This window comes from Marmota marmota, unplaced genomic scaffold, assembly GCF_001458135.2.
Source record: "Marmota marmota marmota unplaced genomic scaffold, marMar, whole genome shotgun sequence".
Lineage (NCBI taxonomy): Eukaryota > Metazoa > Chordata > Mammalia > Rodentia > Sciuridae > Marmota > Marmota marmota.
Genome location: NW_026000206.1, coordinates 7,753,789 through 7,780,354, shown reverse-complemented (window position 1 = coordinate 7,780,354; position 26,566 = coordinate 7,753,789). Strand labels below are relative to the sequence as shown.

At 50.5% G+C, this 26,566-nt stretch overlaps 1 protein-coding gene across 1 annotated transcript in view; it reads left to right on the top strand.

The window, feature by feature from the left end:
• The window catches only part of Adam12 (ADAM metallopeptidase domain 12), a 263,686-nt gene that overhangs the window by 205,365 nt on the left and 31,755 nt on the right, over positions 1 to 26,566 (top strand). The window contains exons 11-15 of the mRNA XM_048791374.1: positions 8,472 to 8,649; positions 13,144 to 13,233; positions 14,839 to 15,034; positions 25,401 to 25,509; positions 25,606 to 25,804. Coding sequence (XP_048647331.1) covers positions 8,472 to 8,649; positions 13,144 to 13,233; positions 14,839 to 15,034; positions 25,401 to 25,509; positions 25,606 to 25,804 — 772 coding nt within the window. The remainder of the gene's footprint in view (positions 1 to 8,471; positions 8,650 to 13,143; positions 13,234 to 14,838; positions 15,035 to 25,400; positions 25,510 to 25,605; positions 25,805 to 26,566) is intronic.

Sequence of the window (26,566 nt, the reverse complement as noted above, 5' to 3'; positions counted from 1 at the left end):
GAACAGGTGGAGTGTGCCCGTGGGAGGTGAGCATTGGGGAAAACATTTGGAAGAAGCTTCCAGGAGCTGAAAACAAATGAAAGCCCAGGCAGGTAACCGCCGTCGAGCCACAGGCTTGTGCATTGAGTGCATGGTTCTGTTGTTTGTGGTCCCGGGTTGGTTCTTGTTGATTAGAGAAAACCCGGCCGGCCGTTTCAGCCAGGAGCAGGGTCTTTTGGCTTCTTGAACACCGGAGATGTATCAGGTTGAGGGATGGAGTGACCACTGATCACTGCTTCCTTCGCCTCCTGAGTCTTTGGGTCTTCAGTTTCCTTGTTCTTGTGGTTTAACAGATTAGAGACTGCTCCATGCTGGCTGCGGTTATGATACACTGTGCTCTGCACCACGTCGGAAGTGATTCTGAGCCTGAGTCTGTAACTTGAAGTAGGCAAAGTGGCAATTCTAAGAGGAAAAAAAACTGGACATTCTGAGGGGCTGTGGCAGCTACATTTCACAGTGCTGCAAAGCTGACCAGAGGCCTCCACATTCTGGCTGAGGCTCATCTCCCCTCCTCCTTGGTGTGGGTGGGGGTGGTGATCCCCCTTGAGATGGGGTGCACAGTCTTCTGGTTGTACTTCCAGGCCATACGCCTTGGTAGAGGAGGGCCTCAGGCCTGCCGATCCGTGGCTTCCACTGTGAAAATGAAGCTCCATCTTGATCTGCAAAAAGAAAGAAGTGGCCTCAGAAATTCAGGGACCTATTTCCCCAAACCAGTTAGCCCTTCACTCACTGGTCATTTATCAGCTGCAGACACTGTGACTTTTGGACTTTTTCACCCCCAACTGATTTAAAGAGAGCTACCTGGACGGTTTCCCATCCCCGGGCTCCTGAGAGCTGGCTTTCCCACAGCTCTGACCTGTCCTCGCAGCTGCCTGGCTCTCCAAATCTTCTCCCACCATCACTCCCAGGAGGACCCCGTGGTCAGCCTTTGGACTGACACGACCCAGAGCTCAGTGCTGGGGAACCAACACTGCTGCCCGTTTATTAACCAGAAAGAGCAGGACCTCCAAATCCAGCCTGATTCGAGATGCTTTCCTTGGCTGCCTAACTTCCAACAGAAAAGCAGTTGTCTCCAATTCTCCCCAGAGAGCTTTTGCAAGGAGATAACTCCCGACTTCTACTGTCAGGGTTGATGGATGGGCTTAGTATGATTCACCCCAAGGAATGCAGCGGTAAAACGCACAATAGGCTCCTACAAGAAAAGAATTTTCTGACTGCAGATTTGTCAAAGTAAAAGTAACCCCTAACAATGTTTCACTTGGCAGTTTTGTGACAGCTAGAATATTAAGCCATGACTGCATTCATGGTGGGAAGCGCTAAGTGGCATTCCTCTTTTTTAAAAATTGTGGGGGTTTTGCCCCCAAAATCACCAGCTTTCCACTTCATCATCTTTTTATTCCTAACCTTGCATTCGGCATGGCAAACTTGCCCCAGTATCCCTAGTAGTTAAGTCTTACATAAAGAGGAGATGTGTCCAGCAAAAGAGGTGCACCCCAGCAGGGGCCGCCAACACCCTGCCATGGCACCTGAGAGCAATTCTCTGCCCCAAGCGGAAAGCAGCACTTTTTTCTGTGTCTCAGGTGTAATTATTTTAAAGCGTTTTTGTGCCAAGAGAAAGCACTGGAGATGGCTCCTTTTCTGAGTGATTCTCCAATTTTATGGCTCTGCCCCAGTCTATCATTGCTGCACGTCACTTCAGTCAGCTGCTGTCCTGGCATATTTGGGATGATTCATTAGATGTATTAAAAAGTACACTGTGATGGGCTTTTCACCGTGTGGAAGAGACGGGGGCTTGTCTTTTGAATACAGACCATGACCTGTGCCCAATCCTGGATGTCATCAACAGCTCCATAGCCCAGGTCAGGGTTCACTTCATGGAGGCTCCAAGAAATACGCTACTAAATAAGAAAGGAAAAATACGAGTGAGGGGAAGGCAGAATTGCCACACTGGGTTTTTTGAAGCAAATGGAAGGGAAATATCCATCTGGGCACAACCAGACACTTTCTGGCACCTTCATTAGTGTGCAGGATGAGAATTAGCCCATTGAGCGTAATTCTTAAAGACATTTGACAAGTCATTCCTGGTTTGAAGAGACAGATACTCATGGAATTTTACTGATTTCTAAAATCAGGTAAGGTTTCCAAATGTTGTACTTTGGACTCTTAGAAATGGGAACCAGGCCACCATTTGACCCAGCTATCCCTCTCCTCCTTCTATATCCAAAGGACTTAAAAACAGCACACTACAGGGACACAGCCTCATCAATGTTTATAGCAGCTCAATTCACAATAGCTAAACTGTGGAACCAACCTAGATGCCCTTCAGTAGATGAATGGATTTAAAAAAGTGACATTTATACACAATGGAATGTTACTCAGCAATAAAAGCAAATAAAATCATGGCACTTGCAGGTAAATGGATGGAGTTGGAGGAGATAATGCTAAGTGAAGTTAGCCAATCCCAAAAAACCAAATGCCAAATGTTTTCTCTGATATAAGGAGGCTGATTCATAGTGGGGTAGGGAGGGGGAACATGGGAGGAATAGATGAACTCTGGATAGGGCAACGGGGTGGGAGGGAAAGGGAGGGGGCAGGGGGTTAGAAATGATGGAGGAATGTGATGGACATCATTACCCAAAGTACATGTATGAAGACACCAATTGGTGTGAATATACTTTGTATACAACCAAAGATATGAAAAATTATGTTTTATGCGTGTAATAAGATTTGTAATGCATTCCTCTGTCCTATATAAATTTTTAAAAATCAATTTTAAAAAAGATCTGGAAAAAAATGGGAACCAGGGTGTCCCACAGAATTATTTCTAAGCAAATTACATGAGCGTGATCTATGATGAGCCTGGAGTGCATTAGTCCACAGAGCACCCTTAAAACATTTGGATTTTAAATCTAGGCAAGTTGTTCACAAACTTGAATGGACAGCAAAGTCTCTTGGGCCATCTGCTGAGCAGGTGAGCTGGTGTGGCCTTACAGTGGGAGGCTACTCAGCCACAGGAACGTGGTACCCCCTCATGCTACTTTGGAAAACCTATGCTAAGGCAAAGGGACCAGACGCAGAGGCTACATGCCATACGATTCCACTTCCGTGGAGCAAACAGAATTGTGGAGTCCTTATAGTCGGGGCGGGAGGAGGGAGACTGTGGAGCAGGGGTTTGATGGGCAGGGCTGTGTTTGGTAGGTAGGGAGGAGGTTCTAAAATCAAAGTGGCAAGGCTGCATGGCAGTGAATGTTCTAGGAACCACAGAATTGGACATTTTTAAATGGCTTAAGGGGTGACTCTTAAGTTCTCTGCATTTTTAAGTCAAGCAGCTCAGCTGGAGGACTGGCTAAAACACAGGTTTCAGGACCCTTCCCTGAGGATTCCTGACTCAGTGGTTCTGGGCTGGGGATTTCTATCTGTAGAAGTCGCTGGTGCTGCTGGTCCTGGGACACAGTGGGAACCTGGCCGGGGCGTGTGCTGGGTCATGACAGAGTATTCCCTGTATCCACACCTGTACGTCCAGAGGGTGCTGATCTCCATCCACGTCTCTGCAGTTCCTGAAAGGCCATCCAGTGCTGACCTGACATCTGGAATAAAGAGAATGGTTCTTCATCATTGAATTTGGAGCCAAAATCCTTGGTTAGATCTAGTGTCCACCATCCCCTGACCATGAACTCTTAAGTCCCTTTACACGTGGGGATAAGGAGGCCTGTATAACTAGATTATTTTGAAAATTTAAAAATTATAAAGAAGAAAAGTATGACTATGGAAAAGCACCACCCTACTGCCTGCTTCAGAGCAGGGCTCAATAGTTACACTAAATGTTATTTTTTGCTCAATTGCTAATCTTGGGAATCTATCAACTGTGATAGGAAAACTATGACAGGGAAAGGAATGAGCAGCCATGGGAAGCCAGCGGACTCCACTTGTGTGGCATGAATACTAGTGAGCCTGAGCACTGGGCATCTCAAGGACCATTCTGGAGGAGAGGGATCTTAGATAGGGAAGGGGCTTGGCCCAGACCTGCTGCAGGGACAGTAGGCCACACTCAGGCCATTTCTGAATTATCTTGAGGTCGTCCTCAGAGCTTTGACTGTGGACCCCTGAACAACACTTCCTTGGTGAGTGAATGAGTGAGTGAGGGGAGGAAGGAGAGAGATGCCACCACACCACCCAAGTCAGCTGACCCTGCCGTCCTGGAGAGGCCAAAGGCAGCCGACTAGGAAGCAGGATACTACACTTGGCTTCTCTGAGATCCCCCTGGTGTGGCCGAGCTGGAGTGACAGTGATCATCAGCAGTCACAGCGATAGGGTGTTTGGGCCCACAGGACTCGGGTTCAGCTGGTGTGTCATTCATACAAACCCACTGACGAATGTCACCTGAGCCTGAGTCCTTGGCTCCTACTGGGCCCCACACAGTAGGTCCAATGGCTCTTTGGGATGTGAGGGATATTGTGGTAAGTGTAGCTCAGGACAGGATTATAATGAGGACGAGCTAATATTTGGTGCTATTAAATTCTTCTCTTGAGACCTGAAATAACTTTAGATTATTAAATTCCATGCATGGGGGGTCATCAGGCTAGCAGTAATTTTTTGAGACTTTCTCAGTGCTGAGCATCAATCCAGTAAGGATGCTTCCGGGCATAGAAGGGTGAGGAGCAGGCCTCTGGCTCATAGTTCAAAAATACTTGCTAAGAAGCAGGAATAGGGCTCGGAGCCCTTCAGAGCCGCCTGCACTTGTGGCAGTGTCTGCTCCTACCCAGGCCAGGCAAGACTCCCTGTTTAATGACACCCAGGTGTCGTCCTGCCACCGCAGGGCCTTGCTCCTAACCTCGAATGATACCACCTCCCTCAGGTTCCTTGGGGAAGGGGCTGCCTCTCTGAGTGTGGTTTTGCAAGAAGAGCCTCCTTCCCGCTGTTGGATAACTCTCTCCAGGACAGGCATGTCCCTTGGTGCTGGCTCTTCCCCCAGTGTGTCAGCAGCTTCTTCCTCTTGTCCTTGGCATGAGAGGCTCAGATGTGTGTCCTCCCCGGGGAGGTTTCCCAGTGGGGTTCTGTGGGACCCACCCTCCTAGGCACATCCTCTCCTCTTGCTGTCTTATTCTTCCCCTCAGTCCTTCCCTCTCTGACCCACTTACTCCTCGTCCTTACCCTGCTCATCCCGTCCACCCCCGGGGCATGTGCCCGCTCCACACCTGGGGTTTGTAAGCTGTGTATTGAATTCATACTCGCACCACCGTGGGAGGATGAGTGGCAGGTGCTCTGCTTTTCCTCCTCCAAACCCTGACTTCCCCAAGTCCAAGGAAGGTTGAGGGATGTGCTGCGAGAGAAGGCCGCCTGCCTCTCTGGGGAGGAACCGCAACAGGACAGAGCCAGCAGGTTATCTATGGCAGAAAGTGCTCCTTGGTTTGATCACCATTTGTCTTCCAAAGAGCATTCAGGGGCTGCAGTTAGGCTCAGTGAGGAGTTTGCCTGGGATGCCCAAAGCCCCAGGCTCCGTCCCCAGCGCCACAAAAGGAGAGAGAGAAGCACTGGTCTTCAGATGCTGGCAGTGGCTTCTGCCTGCCTCAGGGAGATGCAGTGATGGAGCACAGCTGGGCCCAGGCCAGGGAGAGGCAGGACTCTCGGGAAGAACTGCAGCCCCTTGAGAGAGTCAGCCAGGCCCCTGGTTGGAGGGAGGAGGAATCACCTTGATCTTGGGGCCACTGTGCGTCTGTGAACGCCGGGGACTCTCTGGTGTAGGCCCGCACCATGCTGTGCGTGAGCAACCCTGATCAAGGATCCCGAGGGCAGGGGCATTCTCGACCTCCTCGGCATCAGAGGAGGGTGCTGCCACCTTGTTAAAACACCTCAGGAAACTGATACCTGAAAATCCTTCCTCAGAGCAAAACTAGAACCCTGTGCATTGGGCAGGTAGTATTCACCGGTGATTCTAAATGACAGAGAACTATATAAGCACTTGGGGTTTGTCCTTAAACAGCATCAGAAAAAGCCAAGGAAACAGGAATTTAGCATCCCACAGACAATGGTGCTCCCGCTGGTGGCAACAGGTCCTCCCAGGACCTCTGCAGTTTAATCCCTGCCCTGAAACTGAGCTCATTCATCTTATCTGTTTCTATTTCTTTAATATCAACCCCTTTCCCTCAAAATCGACATGTGTGTCACATGAAAAAGACTGAGATGGGGAGCCTCGCCTGAGCCGGGCTCGGACTGCCTTGGCCCCATGAAGAATGGGGTGCTTCCTGCCTCCCTTTCTATCATCCTCGCTGGGACTCTTCCTGGGCCTTACGGCTTATCCCAGTGTCTTTGCTAACTGACTTTTAACCCTGTCTGGAAATCGCTTCCCTTCCAGAAGAGCAGGTCATGACACTGAGTGAGCGTGAGGCTCCATCTCCCGGATCAGGCCTGGAGATGTGTGTGTGTGCCCTGGGGAAACTCAAATATGGGAAAAGGTCTGATCTGGGCCTGTTTCCTTGCAAAAGGAAGAACTGCTCTCAGTTCCCTGGGTAATCGGTCTCTTCGACACAAAACTTTATAAATTGAAAATACTGCACTCTGTAGTTTGTTGAAGCTGCTCATCATCATTTTGATACCAGGAATCGTCAATCTATCTGCCAAGGAAAGTTGCAAAGCCTTCGAAGGGAGCTAACTCCATTACAGCACGAGCCCATTCTGGTTTACTGCCTTTGCATCCGACAGAGCAGGACTTCCACCCATTAATTTATCTGTGATTAGAATCACACTCCGCAGGTTGAAGCCTGGGATAAATAGAAAGCACATGGGGCTGGAGCAGTGTCCTCAGTTCAGCTGTGGGCATCATCAGGATCTCGAAGTTGCCATGCCCCGTCATTACTTGGTGGCTAGTCTGCCATCCTCGGGGAAGCAGAGCACTTGTGTTGGTTTGGCCAATTGATTGAGATCCAATTACAGCATCATCCTGTAAATGTCTCCATGGGGAGAGAAGGCTGGGCTTCCTGGAAAGCAGGTCTTGCTCCCTCACTAAGTAGTAAAACCTGCGTTTCTGGCATGCCTGCCCCTTTCCATCCTTGCTGCCTCAAGACAAGGGCAAATGCATTTGTAAAAGAGCAGCAATGACATGCTGTGTGTCATGTAACTGAATTAGCCTGTTCTGTTGCCAAAACAAAACATGTGAAGCTGGTTACTTTATAAAGAAAAGAGGTTTATTTAGATGGCAGCTCTGGAGGTTCAACTCTGGTGAGGGCCTCACAGTACATGGCATCACAATGACAGAAATATGTGCAAGAGGGAGAGATTACATGGCAAAAGAGGAAGCAAGTGGGATTCAGGGCCCAGGATTGCTCTCTTCCCAACATCTCACTTTTGGAGGAACTAACCAGGGTCCCTCAAAAACCATATTAATCTCTTCTGAAGGCAGCACCCCCAAGTGACCTAACTGCCTACCACCAGGCCATTGCCATTAGAGGCCACCTCACAACATCAGCACACTGGGACCAAGCTTGAGCACATAAACCCCCAGGGGCCACCGTGAACCACATCCACAACACCAGCTGCCGTAGGAACAAGCCCTAATGCTGAGTGGCTTGCAGGTGAGAGGTGCCTTTCCCTTCCAAGTGACACTGGGGCTCAGGCTGCCACTGCCCTCCCTGCAGTAAGCCAGGACCTGGGGACGGATCTGGCTCTGCCTCTCCTGATCTCAACTGCAGGGAGAGAGGAGGCCGTAGGGAAGGCACACTTGCCTCAATACCACAGACCCAAAGTGACCCACACCACTTCTACTCGTGTCCCTTGCCAAGAATTGGTCACACAGCCCACCCAAGTACCAGGGGCCTGGGCAGCCTCTCTAGACCAAAGGGTGCATAGCTTTGCTGGGGAGTTGGCCAACTCTGCCACACTCAATCATTGCTCTGAAAACTTGAGGCACAGACAGGACCTGCATCTATGGGCCGCATTCACCCTCCTACATAGGTACCAGGGAAGCCAACCATTCAACCTTTGGAGACCTGAGTGCCAATCTCAGCCGGCCATGATTTACAGAGGGACCATGTGTCCCTGGATCCATGGGCCTGAGAAGCACAGTCGTTTGTATCTTTCGGTCCTTTGCATTTGCCAGTAAGGACACTGGTGTGTGCTCCTCTGGTGAGCTCCAGATCCTGAGAACTCACTCTGCATTGCGTTGTTCCAGCCTGAACTGACGCCTGTATAGAGAGACTGTCTGACGTTGTTGGGTTGAAAACTTTTAAAGGACCATTTCTGTTTTGACAGGGCACTTCTTGGTTGGTGGCGTTGGCACGGGGTGGGGCGGATGTCGCATGCTCTGAGGGTGCCTCTTCTCACCCTGTATGCCTCAGCCTTTGTTCACTGAGACACCTGAGCGGTGGCGCCCGGGAGCAGCCCCAGGAGAAGGCGGGAAGGGCGTGGTGCCCCTGCTCACTGTGGTCTCCCCCACACAGGTTCCCCTTCCCCATGGTGTTCAGCAGCTGCAGCCGGAAGGACCTGGAGGCCAGCCTGGAGAAGGGCATGGGGATGTGCCTCTTCAACCTGCCAGAGGTCAAGCAGGCTTTTGGGGGGCAGAAGTGTGGGAACGGATACGTGGAGGAAGGCGAGGAGTGTGACTGCGGGGAGCCCGAGGTAAGGGGGCGTCTCCAGAACATTCCCTCAAGTTCTCGCTGGGCAAAGGAGTGAGAAATTGGAGAAACTGGGCAACAGAGTGAACGTGCTGGAAACTCGGGGTGGAAAAGTCCTGGAGAGCCACCTTCAACGAGCCCCAGAAGCCACGGTGGCTTTCTTGAATTTAAACTATTGCACAAAATAAGTGACTTAAATAGAGAATCTTCCCTGTTGAAGGGAGCAATATCCTTCAGTGAGGTGAGGATAAGAACAATAAAAAAGCTTTTAGCTTTGAGTTTGACCCAGAAGAAAGCCTTGGAATTGTAGCTTCAAAGAGCCACTAAGCACCATTTCTCCCTCTTTGTAGGGCAGGCTGCTAGAGGGGAATTTGAATAAGCAGAGCTCTTTAGCCAAGAGTCTGCTCTCAAGTTGAAATCCTGCCGCAGCCTCCTCTGCATGCAGGGCCTGAGGCTCCCAGGGCTTCTGGTGCTAGCCCTTGTTAGCTCTCAGAAGCAATAAGTGAAGGCGGGAGTGTTTTTATCCAGCCCAGGGATTATTTAATGCCAGTCAATCTCGGGAAATTTTCTGGTTTCTATAGGTCCCAAGATAATCAATATAAAAAAAAAAAAATGTCTAGCAGCCACTTTTTAATGTCTGAAAAGTCTTGAGAAGGAAAGAGGGGACACAGTAGCACCTCCCTATAAAGCATGGAGGAGGTCGTGTTTAGAATCAATCAAAGCAAGGAGTTTGTGTAGCAGGCAGCTGCCTGTGGGGTCCCCTCCCTCCCTGAGAGCGTAGACGAGCCAAAGTGATCATCAGGTGCAAGGCCAGCTCAGCTAAATTTGCAGATGGGCTAAGAGGGGTTTAGAGAGTGTCTCAGAAGTTTGCTCTGAAAGGGGACCAGGAGGGAAGGAAAAACGAGCTTAGACTCCAAAGCATCCAGCATGTCCCTGTCGCTCACCCAGCCAGTGGGTAGGAGAAGGCTTACCATGACCCGTCTCTGGGGTTTTCCATATCAGGAGGACTGGTCTTGGTCTGACAGTTTCTACAACCATGTGGAGGTGGCTTTGCGCCATCTTTCATGCTCTTGTCAAACTCAGAACTTAAGGATAACGGCCTTGTTCACAGTGGTGGTTAATTGTGCTCAGGATGCACCGGGAGTGATTGTTGTGTGGGAACAAGTCCTAATTACCATGTTACAGACACTCCTTAAGATGAGCAAAGGAAAACGTAGAACCAGCTTGGGATGGGGCATGCACAGGGAAAGAGCCTTGAAAATGACTTAAATAGGAAACATAATTAGCCTAAGTTACCCATATTTCTCAGAAGGCCATGTTGACTTACAGTGGTTTGTCTTTGATTTGAACTCCTCGTAATTGTTTATTAATGGTGGCTCTTCATGGAGCCATAAACTCCCAGTTTGGAATGACCCCATTAGCAGTCCTTTGTTCCATCTACCACCACCACGGCCAACATCACCACCTCCGCTCTCCGCAGTCATCCCCATCACCAGACCAACATCCCCACTAACCAGCACCCCGCCAATAACTCCTATAGCCACTGCCACCTCCATAGCTGCCGTCACCACCACCATCATGTCAGCAAATACTTGGCACCTGACACCTGCTGGCCACTCTGTTCCGGAAGGGTGGCGCAGCTTTGGCAGGGTGCCTACCCTCCCTCCAGATCATAGCTGGTTGTAAACTCCTCCTATGGCAAGCCATGTTCTACCGGCCTGTAACTTCCACCTTTGGGTTTCTGTGGTTAGGGATCCTTATTTTGTAAAGTGAGCTCTTGATGTTTAAAGAGATCTCTCCTTCCCTTCCCGTAATGTTCTCCCCTCCAAGAAATTTGTCCAAGTCACAGTAAGCCTTCTGCCTCACTTGCTGGCTTGTTCTTTAAAATTTTGCATGATTTGCTTTTCCAGCAGTGTGGCAGCCATTTCCAGTTTCCAAACTGCCCCCACCAGGAGACTTTGAGTCTCATTAGAGCTCTCGGTCTGTTGGACTTTCAGACCTGTTACCTGAGCTCTCTCCCGCTCCCCAGTGCTCGGGCCCTGCAGGTACTCCTGTATCCTCCGGCCCACAGAAAGGCTCAGTGTGTTGCCACGTAGGTAGGCTTTCCACCAGCACAGGCTGGACCTTGCCTCTGAGCCCCCACTTGCAGAAACAGCGCCCCCCTCCAGTTTCATTTCAGGAAGATGCATTCCAGTTGTATCCCAGTTCATTGTGACTGAATCCACATCTGCCACCACTGTGTGGAATGACAATTAGGCCGTGCGGAGGGGGGCCTCCTAATGGCTCCATTATTCTTTCTTCTTTGGAGACTTGGTATTCGTTGGTTCTGTTGCATCTCTATGCGGTACTAAAATAAAAATGTATTACCCGATGAAGAGTTTGTCTCCTCTGAGAAATATGGTACTGCAGAGGAAGTGGATTCAGGGTAGTTAAAAGGCAAGTGATTGTCGCAGCCCTGCAGTACAGGGAGTCGGATTCATATCCGCAGAAGGAAATCCTGACGGCTTGCTCACTCCTCCAGCCGGCAGGATGGGAAGGCAACCTTATCTCCTTGTTTAGAGTCGCTAGTATGCCGGGAGCTTGCGAATCTCTCTTTAAACTTAGTTATCTTTCTCACATTATCAATCCCCTTTGAAGTCAGACATTCTACTTGGCTGCGTTTCCATTTGAGCGGCTGCTTATATTTTAGGTGATTTGGGGAGGGGGCAGGGTTCTTAAAGGACTTGGGAACCCAGATATAGGATGGCTGGCTTCATTTAGAATTTTAAGGACATCTCTCGTTTGGTTGATCTATCACCAGTTGAGCCTCTTAGACCGTAACAAGCAGTGTGGTTGTCCCTTTGATGGCATCTATCAGTATTGCAATTAATGAGCTCCTTTGGAAAAAAAATCAAGCAAGTTGCTAAACTTTTTTTTTTTTTTTTTTTTAGAATTGTGAGTGCACGAGCTGGAAACCCTTGCTGGCATGAAAGTTATAGCTATGACTTCTGGTTGGCAGTTCTATCTTATTGTATATATCACACATTCCGGATGTTTATAAAGTTCTCAAACATTTAAAATTTAATAACTTTGGAAGTATGTATGATAGGGGCAAATGGTAAACACCAAATGAGAGCATAATTCATAGAGTTTCACACAGGACACAGTTCAGGTACCCAGGCTCACCATAAATCTCGACCACTGACAAAATTTATTAATTGCATTTATGATACCAATGATAATTTTTTTTTCATAAAAGATAGTGTTCAGGAGTAAACTGTTACACTATTAAACTTGTATACAGTTAGCTTCACCCTAGCCAATAGTCCATAAATCCATCAGAGCATATTGTACATTGACAAAAAGAACATTGATAAATCAAACAGTATTGAGGATTCTATGAATCGTTCCATCTTAGGATAATTATAATTCCTTCTAAAATGTACAGTCTTTCAGCCATTGGAATGCTCTGCTGTACACAGACTTCATAAATTGGCTAAATGCATGCAGGCTTTTTGAGAACTAAGTTGAAGATGTCAACCTCATATTTCTTTTGTTGGAAAGGAAATGGGTACTTATGAAGCCCAGCGCAGTAAAGGAGCCCCTTCTCTCGTCTCTGTGTCAGAGGGGGCAGGGCACCTGGCATTCCACCTGCCTAAACCCCTTGGCAGTCAGGATGCTTGGCCCCAGCCCTCCTTCCGGCTTCTTGGCCATTCTGATGTCCAGTTCTGGCTCCCAGAGCACCTTCAGCCAACAGCCTCCCTGTGCCGGAGGGGGCTCATCCACATCCACCTGCCTTGACTGCAGGGAACTGGGGCTCAAACTCGAGATCTGACTCCACCCAAGAGGAAAGCGTTCTGTTTCTGCTCTGTTTTGTTTTTGTGGTGCCAGGACTGGACCTCACACATGCCAGGCAAGCACTCTACCGCTGAGCTACACCCCGAGTCCTACTGAAAGTGTTCATGTTTTTAAATATTTTTAGTTGTAGATGAGCACGATACCTTTATTTTGTTTGTTTATTTTTTGGTGGTGCTGGGGAACGAACCCAGTGCCTCACACATGCAAGGCAGGCTCTCTACCACTGAGCTACAGCCCCAGTCCCAAGAAAGTGTTCACTTTGGAGGCGCCAAGGCTGTCTGCATATGTTTGAATAAGTAATTTCCCGGTCCTCCGGGGTCCTGTTGCTGCTCATTTCAGTGAGCCCTGCATGGAGACCGCTCTGAAGGCCCTGCTGCCCTGCTGCCCAACCTGGGTCTGTCTGGCCACCCGCCTTCCTAACCCAGCCGCTTTACCTCTCCTGAAGGCCCTCAGTGCTCCTGACTTTGCCAGGGGCTCGCAGACCCAGTCCGTTCAACACAGAACAGAAACTTTGCTTTCTTCAGATGACACTGACCCTCGGGGCAGGTTAGCAGGTTGGAAGCTAGACCCGCACGTTCTTTCGCAGTCCTTTAGGGTGTGACATTGGTGTGAGATTTTGCTCTGTGTGGCCCTGTCAAACAGATTCCATTCCCCTCCCCAGGAATGTACAAATCGCTGCTGCAACGCCACTACCTGCACCCTGAAGCCAGATGCTGTGTGCGCACACGGGCTCTGCTGCGAGGACTGTCAGGTGAGTCTGCAAAATGACAGTTGGTGCCAAGGTCACGGATGGGCATGGTGGTTCAAATCCAATCCAATGCAGGGCAAGCAATAGGGCAGGATGATTTCAGCACTCGGGCAGTATGAAGTCTCACTCCTTTTCAAGTAAATGCATGTTAGCCACCTCTTATTTTTTAATATCTTCCAAGCTTCTGGTGAAAGTTACACTTTAATTGCTAATCATCTGGGATAGATTATTCACATACCAGCTGAAAACTAGTAGGACCAAAGCACTTGCACTCGACATTTGTGTCGTTGGTGGCACATGGGGTCCTGTCCCCATGACAGAACAGTGCACAGAGAATCAGACTCATACCCCCGCCAGATTCACGGTAAGTCCATCTGCTTGATGCCAAGAACATCTGGCAGGTGGGGCCAGAACCCATATGGGCTGTTTTAGAGGTTTTGCATCAATATCTCAACCTTAATGTCATCCCTGTCCAGCATAGTCAGGGTGGCAGCCTTGGGCCTTGGCCATCTTTGACCCTTGAGTGCATTTGCTTTGGCAGACCCTTGTCTCATTACCCACAGCTGATATCTCACAGAATAGAAGCCTGATTCTAAGGGTAGAGTTGTACTTCTTGTTAATTAAGCAGTTGATCATGGCAGGCCACTTACAAGAAACTCCCTCCGAGCTGCCCTGCTGGGGCCTGATAATTTAGAAGTATTATACCTTTTACAGTCAGCGTTAAGATACCCTTCCTGGTGGTCGTTGGCCTGTGGGGAATGTTATGAGAAGCTGGCACTCCCTGGCCCAGCTGCTGGTGGTGAGAGGTGCCTGGAGGGGGCTTGGTAAGGTGGGAAGGGGACTGAGCCTCAACCAGTGAGGATCAAGATGGTCACAGGGAGGAAGAGGTGGGAGGGTCTTGTGGCACCACCAGTGTGGTCCACATTGACAACTTTGAACAAGTTCATTCAGATTCCTAGACCTTCCAGAAGTTGGCTGTTGTCTTGCCTCACTGCCTTTGAGGAGTGTGCAGAAAACCACACCCAGGTCGTGGGGTTCCTTGGCTGCACAGCCTCAGAAAAGGCACTCGGAGCCTTAATTTACCCAACTGCAAAAAAGATGAGGTATTGGTCAGAGGCGTTCTGATGCCTTTTACCATGCCGTCTTTTTACCTCTCCAGCCCTCCCCAGTAAGTGCTAAAGGGAGGTTGCTAGTCCCATGACTTCATGGCAAGGTGACATTGCCATTTAGATTATGCTCTTGGAACCATTTATGTCAACTTGCCCACAAATGCCAACCCTTTGGGTGCCAATGTCAACTTCAACCTGGGGAAGGTGCTGGCAACCAGAGAAGAATCTACCTGCCCAGTGACCCGAGGTGACAGGTGCCAACCAGCAGCTTGTGTGCTCATTACTTGCCTGCAATTAAAAATACATTGCTCTTGGTTGCCCCACCCCCTTATGGCAGAGAGGTCAACCCCAGAGCCCAGGGCTGGGCTCTGAGTGCTCTCTGCTATAAAAGTGTCTTCTTTCTAGGTCCTTGCCCCCTCATGTAGGCTGTATTCAGACGGCCTTGCTCTGCTCTATTCTGCCCTCTGTGTGCATGCACTGAGCCACCCTCTCCTTTCAGCTGAAGCCTGCGGGGACCGCGTGCCGGGGCTCCGGCAACTCCTGTGACCTCCCGGAGTTCTGCACAGGAGCCAGTCCTCACTGCCCGGCCAACGTGTACCTGCATGACGGACACCCATGTCAGGGGGTGGATGGCTACTGCTACAATGGTATCTGCCAGACCCACGAGCAGCAGTGTGTCACACTCTGGGGACCAGGTATGTGGCTGCTACCAGCTTGACACTGGGTGTTGGGGATTGTGGTCTGCTCCTAAGTCCTTGCTCCTGGAGGAACCACCCACAAAACAACCATTCCATCCTGTTGGGAGCAGCTGGCCCCCGGAAAGGGGCTGGGAACATGCTGAGATGAAGTGGGCGAACTGGCCACTGCCCAAGGAGCTCAGCACAGTCTAACAAGAGAGGCATGAACACCTACTGTGTGCTCCATGGGGTGACAGAGATGGGTCAGCCAGGACACCACAGGTACTGAGTAGGACAGACAGAACTTCTCACCACCACTCAGATGGTGGGGATGCTTCATGCCCTAACAAGGCTGCCAACCCAGGTCTGAGGGTGCCAAGGAGAGAGCCACTGCATCTGGAGGGCCCCCAGTGGGGCTTGGTGCTCCAGAGGTCTATGACCAGGAAGTACAGGGAGCACTCAGATGGGAGCCTGTGATGTGGAAGGGCCAGCAGGGTGGAGGCTGGGCACCAGGCCCTAATGGGGGACATGAGGCGGGAGTGCGAGGGCCTGGGATGCCATTGGATATGAAGGCAGCCTGATGGGCTTGATGTGGGTTCTAGAAAAGGCACCCATGTGGCCAGGACACGGCTGCCACAGTGCCCTGTCCAGCAGATCCTCAGGTTCACCACCTCCTGGAGTGGCATCCTCAGCTGGGCACTAGCCTATCTGTCCCTTCTGACCCTCCAATAAGCCTTCAGAAAGCGCTCAAGCTCTGAGGTGGGAAGCCGGCTTCCTGAGGACACGTGGCTGGAATTGGAGCCCCATCATGGTGACCCGGTGTGCAGGTGTGACTCCCACAGTGCACAGTCGCCCCAAGGAGCAAGTGAGGTCTTGGTCTACAGTCCACTGAGGCTTTAAGAGGAAACAGAGCCTGGATGGACACGGTGGAGCCAGCACCCTGCCTGTGTCCCCTCCACTGCTCCATCCCAGGGTGCAGATCCAGGGCCCAGGCACCACGGCCCTGGTTTGCCATTTGGGTTTTGCTGCCTGTCTCCAGCTCAGAATTCCAGCTGAGAATCCTAAGAGGAGGTTTTCTCAGAGCATCTTGTAATTCTCCCTCGCCAGCTCCCTCCTCCCATTGGCCAGAGATGACCTCAGTCCTGGCCAGAGGCCCCAGTGATGGCAAGGCTACTGGTCAGCCAGGCTCACGCCACAAGCCAAGCATGCTCAGACAGCAGCTCTAGCAGGAGGGACACTGACCCAGATCTCTGTCAGGCGCCTCTGTGAGGTTCTGGTTTCAGGGGTGATGAGGGAAGTAACCTGGAGCCGAAACTAGTGACTAAGCACAGAAGATTTGCAATGTGATGTGGAAGCAGTGACCAGCCACGGAGGTCTCCAGGAGCTGGGTCCCCATGGAGCCCGATGCCCCAGCCAGCCAATACGCCCCTCTGCACTTGGCACTTCTGAGGCTGAAGGAAGAGCAGGCTGGACACGGCGACCCTCACTCATGGACCTGCTCGTGCAGGCGGAATGAGGCCTGCAGTTCCTGGCCTCAGTGCTTCATCCTTGGACCCTGAGCTGCCTTCAGCTGGCCCCTTCATGGGCGGCCCTGAGGTTCTCCACACAGGGTGGGCACCCTCGTTGTAATGGCAAGCACTGAGAAGCACTTGCACACCGTGCCACATGGCCACAGGGCTCTGAATGGTTCAGTGACTTCAGACACCTTTTTGGTGAGGAGGGTCACTTTGAGACAGTGGCTGCTGCTGCAGGCCCAAGCCTCCTGGCCTCCAGCATCACCCACGGCCGTCTGCCCCAGCCCTCTGCAGTCAGTCATCTCCCTTCTTGAGTTACAAGGGCCGTTCTGTGCTCCCTTCCAAGGAGCATTCCGTGGCCAGAGCACACGCAGCCCTCGGAGCTCTGGAGTGGAGCATGCTCTTCCATGCCCTGCGTGACGTAACGCCTGGCCCCGTTTCCACAGTGAGGTCAGATGGAACTCCGCGGCTCTCTGAACCACTGCATCGTGTGACTCAGCTGGCCGTGTGCCCTTGAGTCGTGGTGACCAAGGCTGGTATTTATTATCTCATCAGACTAATCCCTCCCAAGATGCCTGGCCGTGGAGAGAAGAGCCAGGCAGACAGGCCGACAGACAGCCAGCCTTACCCACAGATGGGCTTCGCTGAAGTGAGAGCAATGAGAAGTTACTGCTTAAAGTCATCATCCTGGCAGCCAAGGGTGAGGACAGAAGCTGCCCTGGAAGTTGTACCAGCTCCCTGGGGAGGGGGCTTCCTCCAGCCCCCTCCAGCTTAGCTCTGCTCGCTCCGGCCCACCCTCCTGCTGGTAGCTGGGCAGGCCTTTGCCTGGCCATGGTGGGGTTTGCCAAGAGTGGTTCAGTGCACAAAGCACCAAACACATCACATGGACCAGGTTTGGAGACCTGCCCCAAGCACAGAACTGCCTGGTTTCAGGGTCCCTCTTCCAGCCCCTCCTCTGTACAAGTCACCAAGTAACTTCCCCAGGAGAGCCAAGAAGATGGAGGGCCACCACAAGCTGTGGCCTTCGGTGCCAGGGCCTTCTTGGAATGGGCCTTTAACACTCTCTTGAAAGTGCAGTGTGACCCTCTCCTGACACATTGGCGGGGCTGCCCAGTTCTCCAGGTGAAGGGCACCATGTAAATTAATGTAACTGCTGCAAACGAATGACCACAACCCCAGTGGCTTAGGACAGCACAGATCTATCACCTTACATTTCTGGAGATTAGGAATCCTAAAATCAAGGCAAGGGCAGCACAGCGCTGCTCCTGGAAACTCCAGGGACAGCTATTTCCTGCCTCCTCCAGCCTGCAGAGGCCACCTGCATTCCTTGGCCCATGGCCCCTCCTTCCATCTTCAGGGCCCTGATGCAGCATCTGTGACTGTCCGTCCCCTGACCTCTGCGTCTGTAGTCTCATTTCTCTGTCTGACTCTGATCCTCCTACCTCACTTGTATAAGGACTCTGTGATCACACTGGGTCCCCCAGGTCATCCAGGATTCTCTCCCCTTCTCAAGATTTTTAACTTGTCTTCAAGGTCTTCTGTGGCATGCAGGGTGATATGTTCACCGGCTCCAGATTAGGATGACCTTTCTTTGCTATTAGTGATTTATAATAACACATGATAGTTCATTTTGACGTTTATAAGTGCGCATAACATGGTTTACTCCATTTCATTCCCACATACTTCCTTTTTCCCTCTCTCCTTTGCGCATATGGGATGACCTTATTTAGAGGAGGGACTGGCACTGAACACATGACTTACTAGCAAGGCCGCCTTCGGCTAATTGCTCAACCTTGTTGCGCCTCATCTGTAAAATGGGGATAGTGCCCTACTTACCCTGTGAGCACACTGTTATCCTCCAACAAGGCCCGTAGTCAGTTCTGTGCAACACATTGTAGGATCATTCCTGATGCACAGCACCTAGTGCCTCTGAGATCTGGAACTATGCTCACAGACTGGTGAGCAAGATGCTCAAGTCCCTGGGGCTCATAAAACGGGTTGTAAGAGGATTGTGGGCAAGATACGTTGGTAGAGCAGCCATCTAGGAGACATCACTGGTGAGGTGGCCTGCAAGTAGCCACGTGCCAGAGTGGAAGAGGAAGGGTGTTTCCGGCATCCGGAGTGGGGCAGCTGGAGGTGCACGGGGTCCGTGGGACCAACCCAGGGAAGTGCACGTAGCTCCATTGGTGTGAAGCTCCAGCTGGGACTTGGAGAGCAGAGATCCTCGTCTGCCACCAGGTTCTCTCACTTGTGAAATATTCACTGACGTCCTGCTCTGTGTGAGATGCTGACTCAACAGCCCTGATTCTGCCAGAGGAACAGGCTTCCCACAGTCCCTGTGTGCTCTTGCTCAGCCCTGGAGTGGAGTCAGGATGTGACTCCATCCCAGTGTCCTCTCGGGAAGCGCTGATCCTGGGCAGATGCCGTCCTGAGGGCAGAGGTGACTTCCTCGGCTGGGCCCCTGGCCAGCCAGATGTGCTGGGTTGAGAGCATTGAAATACGCTGCTGCCGGGGTTGGTTTGAGTTCACTTTCCCTGATTGAGAAAGGGGACTTATTGCGGAGGATGCATTTTTCAGGGTCTGTTTCCCTACTGTTGGTGAATGCCCCAAGACCCGGACACATTTGCCCTGGGGCCACTGGAGGCCCCTAGGAAGCACAATAACTGAGCCTAGGACCCATTGAGTCCTTGCCTGATGGCCATGTCGCTTGGTGACCTGGTGACCTGGCCAACTTGTTGAGTCACCCAGAATTCTCCAGTCACATCCAGGAGGTCTGTTACTCACGCTCCAGAGCTGGCTACCCAAAGGCCGACAGGACGCAGCCCTTCCTTCCAACTAACCATTCCCTTTTGAAATGGGCTTTTCTCAATCCAGCATTATATTTCAGTACAAGAATCCTGCTTCCAAGTCATTCTGCAAACAAAATGATAGAAAATTCAAAACATATGCCTCAATTCCTAACTGGCAAAGTGATATGCTTTTAGAATACCTTTTGGATTTTTTTCTTTTTACTGATTTATTTGTCAATTGCTATCTTTGATACTGTTGATAATTTTCCTGTTGGCTGGGGGCTTAATTTTTTTTTTTCTCATCAATTTTTCTCCCACAAGTCTTGCATCTCAAGACTTCATAGGTTGATGTCAAAAACATAAATGTTATCTGCAGTTCAAACAGCCTCTCTTGGTTTAGCTCTCTTTGTCCAGCTTAGTCTTAATATCCACAGAGATCGTCTGTCGTTGTGACATGACCTTTCTCTCTGCTGAAATATGGCTGGATATTTTTCTTCAAGCAGCAAATTTACTTTCGTGCTTTGTTTGACAGAAGCCCCAGCAGGGTGACTGAAAACGGGACTCAACGATTAATCTCACAGATAATTCCATGATAATTACATGCCTAAAGCCACAAACAGTTTGCCTTGGGGAAGTCCTGAAATATGTTAGTGTTATCTGTTTTATCACTCACCAGAACCTAGTGTCATTTGATTTATGCAGTGTGAGCCGGCCAGACGATTTTTATGGGCTGGTAAACTTTCAATGTTTATCAGCAAGGCTGGTTTAAATGAGTTTGGATTGCGGAAACCCACCTGGGGTCACGCATCTACTAATCATTTACAATGCTGGTGACTACAGATGGGAAGAAAAGACACTTTTGCCAAGAGGAATTGAGAAAATCTCCCTTTTATCCCAGTGCATAAGAAGGAAATGATCAAAGGCGTCCCCTTGGACTTCATTTTCTGATGAAGACCAAGGCCACTCTGCAGAAGAGAGATGGGAAGAAGAGTCTCCAGTTGTCTGTGGAAGCTCCTTGTCTGTGGATGTTAGTGACGGGGGTTACGAGCAGCAGGCAAGAAGAGCTGATTGACTGAGCTGGAGAGGTATATTTGCATAATAGAATCATTTTAAGTAAAAGATTAGAATGAGTAAATTGTGGGCTTCATTTGAGATGCTGTCATGTCTCCTTCAAAAGACATAATGACATTGGGAACTTCCAAATCACAATTACAAATATAAGTCATATCACTCTGAAGATAAAACTGGTAATTAAAATCTATCACTTCTGACATAATTACAAAATACAGCATGCTGTCAAAATTCCCTCTGAAAGGCTAAATTTTATCTCTTGATAATGGCAATACATCTAAGTGCTCCATTATTAAGAACTCAAAGACATGAAATTGATGTAATGTAGGAGCGAGAGGAAACTCTTTCCAAGAGATAGACCTGAAATCTCTCCTCTCCGTCGAGGCTTGAAGACAGGCATTTTAAGTGCAGTAACTGTGAACCCAAGTGTGTGCCTTTGTAACGTCTTACAAGTGCACAGAAGCCATTCACACTCCCAAATTATCCATCATTCTGCCTCTAAGACAGATGCCAGCCGACAGCTCACAACAGCCACCAGCGTCACTCTTGGGACCCTCCTCTACTCTGTAACCTGGTCGGGGTCAGGAGAGCTCCGCCCGAGGAAGGCTGGCTGGGGGGTGGCACCTTGGCATCCATTTCCTGAAACATTTTCTTCTGAAGCTCCAGCAGCATCTGCTCCCAGCCACAGCAGGAGCCCACTTTGGGTTCCCTGCTTATAAGTAATCTTACTGTACCTCAACTTGGAGGAAATGATCTCTCTTCCAAGGAAGTGAAGTGTTGTCTCTCTTCTCATGAACTCACTTCATTCAGTTTCATGGAAGGAATACCTGAAAATCCAGAGTTTCGGAAAAGGTGACCCAGGACGGTCATCTCCTGGGCATCTGCTCAGGCTCTTCACTGTGGGCACACGTGGCCCCCTCTGGGAGGGCTGGGGCAGGGCGGGCTGGCCCCAGGGGCCTTGCCCTCAGTCTTTCCTCACTCGGGTGCTCCCAGCTGGCCCGAGTGTCCCTGCTCCAAGATATTTACAACCGTGCACGGCGAGGCTTAGAGCTCCCCAAGGGGCAAAAGCAAGCACAGCAAACACAGGAGAGGTCATGTCTGCAGGAGGGAGGAGGGGGAGGAGGGGGAGGTGGAGCCCAGCTTCCACAGGGAGGAAGACCCTGAAGGTCACGGCAGGCAGCCTGGACCCTTGTCAGCAGCCATGATCCAAGGAAGACACTGACTTGCCTGCATTGACCAGTCATAGAGCCTGGGAGATGAACCTCTCTGATTAGGCAAATTTGAACCTCAATTCACCCCCCTGACATTGGGTGGGAAAGCGAACTCCACCTGAACCATGCAAAATGGATTCCCCGTCCTTGCTCCTAGAAGAAGAAGGCACGGAAGAGGCATTTTCACAGCCATCAAACAATCCCATATCTTTTGCAGCTCAGGTATGTCTTGTGAACCCTGGAAGTTGGCCCTGGCCCCCAGAGGAGGCCCTCCCACTGCACGGCTCTCCTGTAAGCAGGCTGTGCTGGAGAGCTCTAGCTGGGACCTCACTGTCCTCTCATGGCACCATCCTATAAGTTAACATCAGAGGTAGGGTAGCAAGGGCGGGCTATGAAGTGGACCAAGTCTTAAGTGCTTGTGTTCTTATAAGTTTGATTATTTGTTTTAAACCCTTGCTCTTTAAACATCTTTGTTTGAAACTGGGGATTTCTCTTCACAACCTGGAGAACCCCATGGCAGAAACCACAGGCTAAGTGGACGAGAACAGGCATCCTCATGTCGGAGAGCCGTGTCACTGCAGTGCCCACTGGCAATGACATGTCCTGGCCATACATCCACAGTAAACTATGACATGGCATCTCTACTCCCTCATGCTCTGGGTGACAGATCAAGGGAATAAAACTCTTGGAAGGAGGCCATTAGTGCTTTCCTGGGAGTGACAGAAAGTTAACCTTTCGAATCCTGCATCGTTCCAGACACTGGACAAACCAGCCCCAGAAATGGAATGAGTTTTATTGGCCGAACTCCAACAAGCTTTGTGACTTTAGGAACTGATTCTCTCCCAGAAGCTTCCAGGTCATCCTATTCAGGATTTATTTCTTTTCCCAAATCAGTAGGCATAAAACTATCTCTAATGCCCCTCTCTTGGAGGAAACACCACTGAGCATGCTCAGAATCAAGGGATTCATTATCCAGTTCTGCGCCCGATATGCAAACACAGAGCAGCTGGCACCTCAGCCTGTCAAGTCATTCTTTGGAAAAAGATTTGGTGGAGCTGGAGCCTGGTCTTGCACCCAGTGGCGTATCAGAGCATGTTTGCATCCTGTAGAGGAAGGAACAAGAGGGGGTCTGTTGATAACCAAGTGGTTCTAAGAGGAGCACAGGACTGTGGCTGGGCGGAAATACCATGCTTTGGGCTGTATATCCATGAGTCAAGCCCACCTTTGCCATATCTATAGTGATCCTCAGCAAGTTAAACTCTGAGCGTTGGTGTTAAAATCTGTGAAATGAAGGTAAGGGGACCTTTACAGGGTGGCTTCAAGGAATTAAGACACTGCATGTCATTCCCAGCACAATTACTACCAGTGGGTACCCATCAATGGCGGGTTGATGACCAGAGATGTGGCATTCACTTAAAATGTTTGCTAAAATGAGGAGAATAACCATGGGAAAGATGACCTTTGTTCCCAGTGGAATACAAAGCAATCTACTCGGGTGTCTACTGAGGGTCTCCTGGTGCCTACTCGGTAAGACAAGGTTCTGGAGGCCCATGCTGTGAGGCCTCGGGAGCCACAAGGAGCCTCATTCACAGTTAGGAGCCAGGAGGAGATGGGTGTGGGCAAGTCCCTGAGCTATGACTACAGTTGATGATCTCCTCACGGTTTTCAACAGATGCCACTGTGCAGAGCATGTGCCCCAACTCCAGGGCTCCCCGAAGTCTTTTCCCCCTGGTTTCCCAAGGCATCTGCTCACAATCTTAAGAGAGCCCCTATATTTTTATAATTCCCGGGAAAGAAATCCTAAGAGGGACAGGATCCACAAGAACATCAGGACAGCATGGAGTTGATGGCAGAGTGGAACCAACTCGCCCCTGGTCCCAGGAGCCCTGTGTCCACCAGGAGCTCCTGGCCTTCCTGGTCATGGTCTTATGAAGTGGGAAAGGACGGCTGGCTATTTCCTACCCCATTTTATCAGCCCTTTGGCAGGTGGCAATGGCACCATGTGTCCCGTATCATGGAATCTGTCTTCACATGGGCTACGGGGCTGGGTTTATTCTGCTCTCTAGCCCTGAGACCCAGGGTGGGGCCCACAGGAGGAGGCCTCCATGACCAGTCCCTGGAGGGAAGGGCCCAGCCTCGCCTTGGACGGTCCTGCCCTGACAGCCCCATGAAGTCAGGCTGCACTTTCTACCCCCGTGCCCCAGGCTTTTCGTCCAGGTACTAGAATGAGACCCACCCTGTGGGACACAGTGGTGGGATTCAGCTCAGAGCCTCTTCTTCAGGAGGTTTTTCTTGACCGATATTTCTTGAAAAACCAGTGCCTCTCACCCACTTTACTCCCCTTCATAGCACCTGCCACTCGACTTCAGAGGAACATATTCATTACCCTGTTTTCTCTTTCTTGTTGCAATTTTTAAGCAGGCAGTGTTGTGGGATTGGGTCACTCCGTGGCCCTGGTGTCTGGAAGGCAGAAAGTGCTAGTAAATATTCAAATAAAAAGGGGCTGGGGACGGGGTCAGTGGTAGGGTATCCCTGGCTTCAATCCCCAGTACCTCCCACCCCACCAAAAAAAAAAAGTTTGGGGAGGCCTCTCTAAAATGGCTTTTAAAATTTAAAGAATGGGAAAGTAAGAGGTGAGGACTGGAGAGCCCAGTGCCAAGGTCCAGGACTGACTGGGCATGCTGCACACCCCTTCTGGGGCAAGGGCCGGTTGTGTTGAGCTGTTTTGTTTTGTGGGACAGTTGTGTGTGGCAGCAGCCAAGGAGGAGGAAACAGGCAGACATTGAAGAACCACGGGTGTGATCAGGGAGGAGGCCTTGCCCATCGTCCAGTCAGAATCTAAACTCTGCTGTCACCTTGGAAGGCCAACGGAACATCCCGGAGTTGGGAGCAGAGAAGGGCAAGGGCCAGAGGTGGGCTCTGGGAAGTTGGCTTCCTGGCAGTTGGAAGTGATGCGAGGGGAGGTGCCCAGAGGGGAGGCCAGTGTGGGAGAGAAGATGTGCTGTCTTTTCCTGCGTCCCTTGAAGTCCTCGACACATGCCACTGTGCACAGGAGTCGAGAGCTCTCCAAAGTGTCGGCACTACAGTCTCCAGTTACATGCTGTCTCCTTCCCTGCCTGGAAGATGAGCTAAGAATGGCCACTTCCTGAGCTCTCCAGCTGCCATGACCCTCTCTGCGGGGCCCTGTCATGCTGTGCACAATGACTACCAGGGTTTATGACTCTGTGGCCTCCCAGAACATTCTCTGCCTTGCAAAGAATAGGCACTAATTGAGCCAGTGCTTGCTCCTATAGGAAGCTTTCTGGGACTGAAAGTGTTGTACGGAATTGCTGCTTTGCTCATTTGTTCTCCTCCTCTCATCACTCCCCGCGTTAGTCATTGTGGCTCTTTGGAGCCTGCCCCAGCTTGCATTTTCTCACCGGAATTGTGTGGGATGTTGCTAAAGAGTGCAATCTTCCCCGACTCTGCAGCCAGCCACCAACTCCCTCCTGCTCTGGATCCAATCTGGCTACACAGCCAGGCCGCATCCCCCGAGAGGCTGCACATGCCCTGGGCCCTGGACAGCAGGCCTCGAGAACAGACTCCATGAAACCTGGGCTTTGTTGGGAGCTGAGCCGAGTGGGTGCCAGCTGTTGACCGCCAGCCTTCCACCGGCCAGCTCCCAAGGAGTCAGCCAAGGTGCTGGGCACCATTCCTGTGAACACAGAACCTGTCTCCCCTTCACCCCAAGCCCAGGGCTGTTCCAAGAAACCCACAAACGCTTTCTGGAGATGAAGGTGCTGTTGTGCTTCTATTCCAGGTGCTAAACCTGCCCCCGGGATCTGCTTTGAGAGGGTCAACTCTGCAGGTGATCCCTACGGCAACTGTGGCAAGGACTCCAAGAGCTCCTTTGCCAAATGTGACGTGAGGTAAGGAATCCATGCATCCTGATGAGGTCATCGCTGTGGCTTAGGGGGTGATTCCTAACTACTCCTCTTTGGGGTTTTCTCTTCTTACTCTTCCAGAGATGCTAAATGTGGAAAAATCCAGTGTCAAGGAGGTGCCAGCCGACCAGTCATTGGTACCAATGCTGTTTCCATAGAAACAAATATCCCACTGCAGGAAGGAGGCCGGATTCTGTGCCGGGGGACCCACGTGTATTTGGGTGACGACATGCCAGACCCAGGGCTTGTGCTTGCGGGGACAAAGTGTGCAGATGGAAAAGTAAGACCCAAATTCTCACTTGCATCATGAATGTAAGTCTGGGACTGGGCCCATTGAAAGGCGGCCCATTTAAGAACAGGGTGTGAGGTTGGCCTGTTTCCCTAAATCCACTTCTCAGAATGTGGCCTCTGGAATCCCGTTCTTTGCACCTACAACAAAAAGTCAGTCAATCCAAGATCCCAACCTGAGCATTGAGGTACAGATTTGGGGAAATCCAACTCGTCTCTTTGACCCTTTAGTGTCAATAAGTCATTTTGACACCCTGGATGTCATGAGAGTTTAGAGCCAAGAAATAACTCTGGAAAGAAATACGGTAGGGTAGCATATTGTTCTGGGAAATGTGGTTTGGTGTTTGGCACAGGATTCTGGGGGACTTTCCTCACCTGGACAGGATGGGAAGTCAGATGTATGTTCAGAGTCCTCATAGAAGACTAGGAGGGGGAGAGGGAGGCAGCTGAGAACCAGAGGTGGGTCCTGGCAAACCACAGGGAAAGGTAACCAGAAGTATTTTAAGGTATAGAAATAAAATAAATTTTTTAGTGGAAAAAGAAATTGAGAGTTTCATGTTCTGGCCCACTGATTTTTTTATTTTTATTTTCTTACCAAATTTTTCTCATCAGACTAAATGATGGGAAGTTAATCAGATGTTTTAGGGAAAAGATGAATCAACTCCCAAATGCTTTTTTTAGGCACATTTTCAGCACGATTTGGAATCTCTCACTAGTGTGGAGGTCGCAAGAAAGAAAGGACAGATGTGGACTG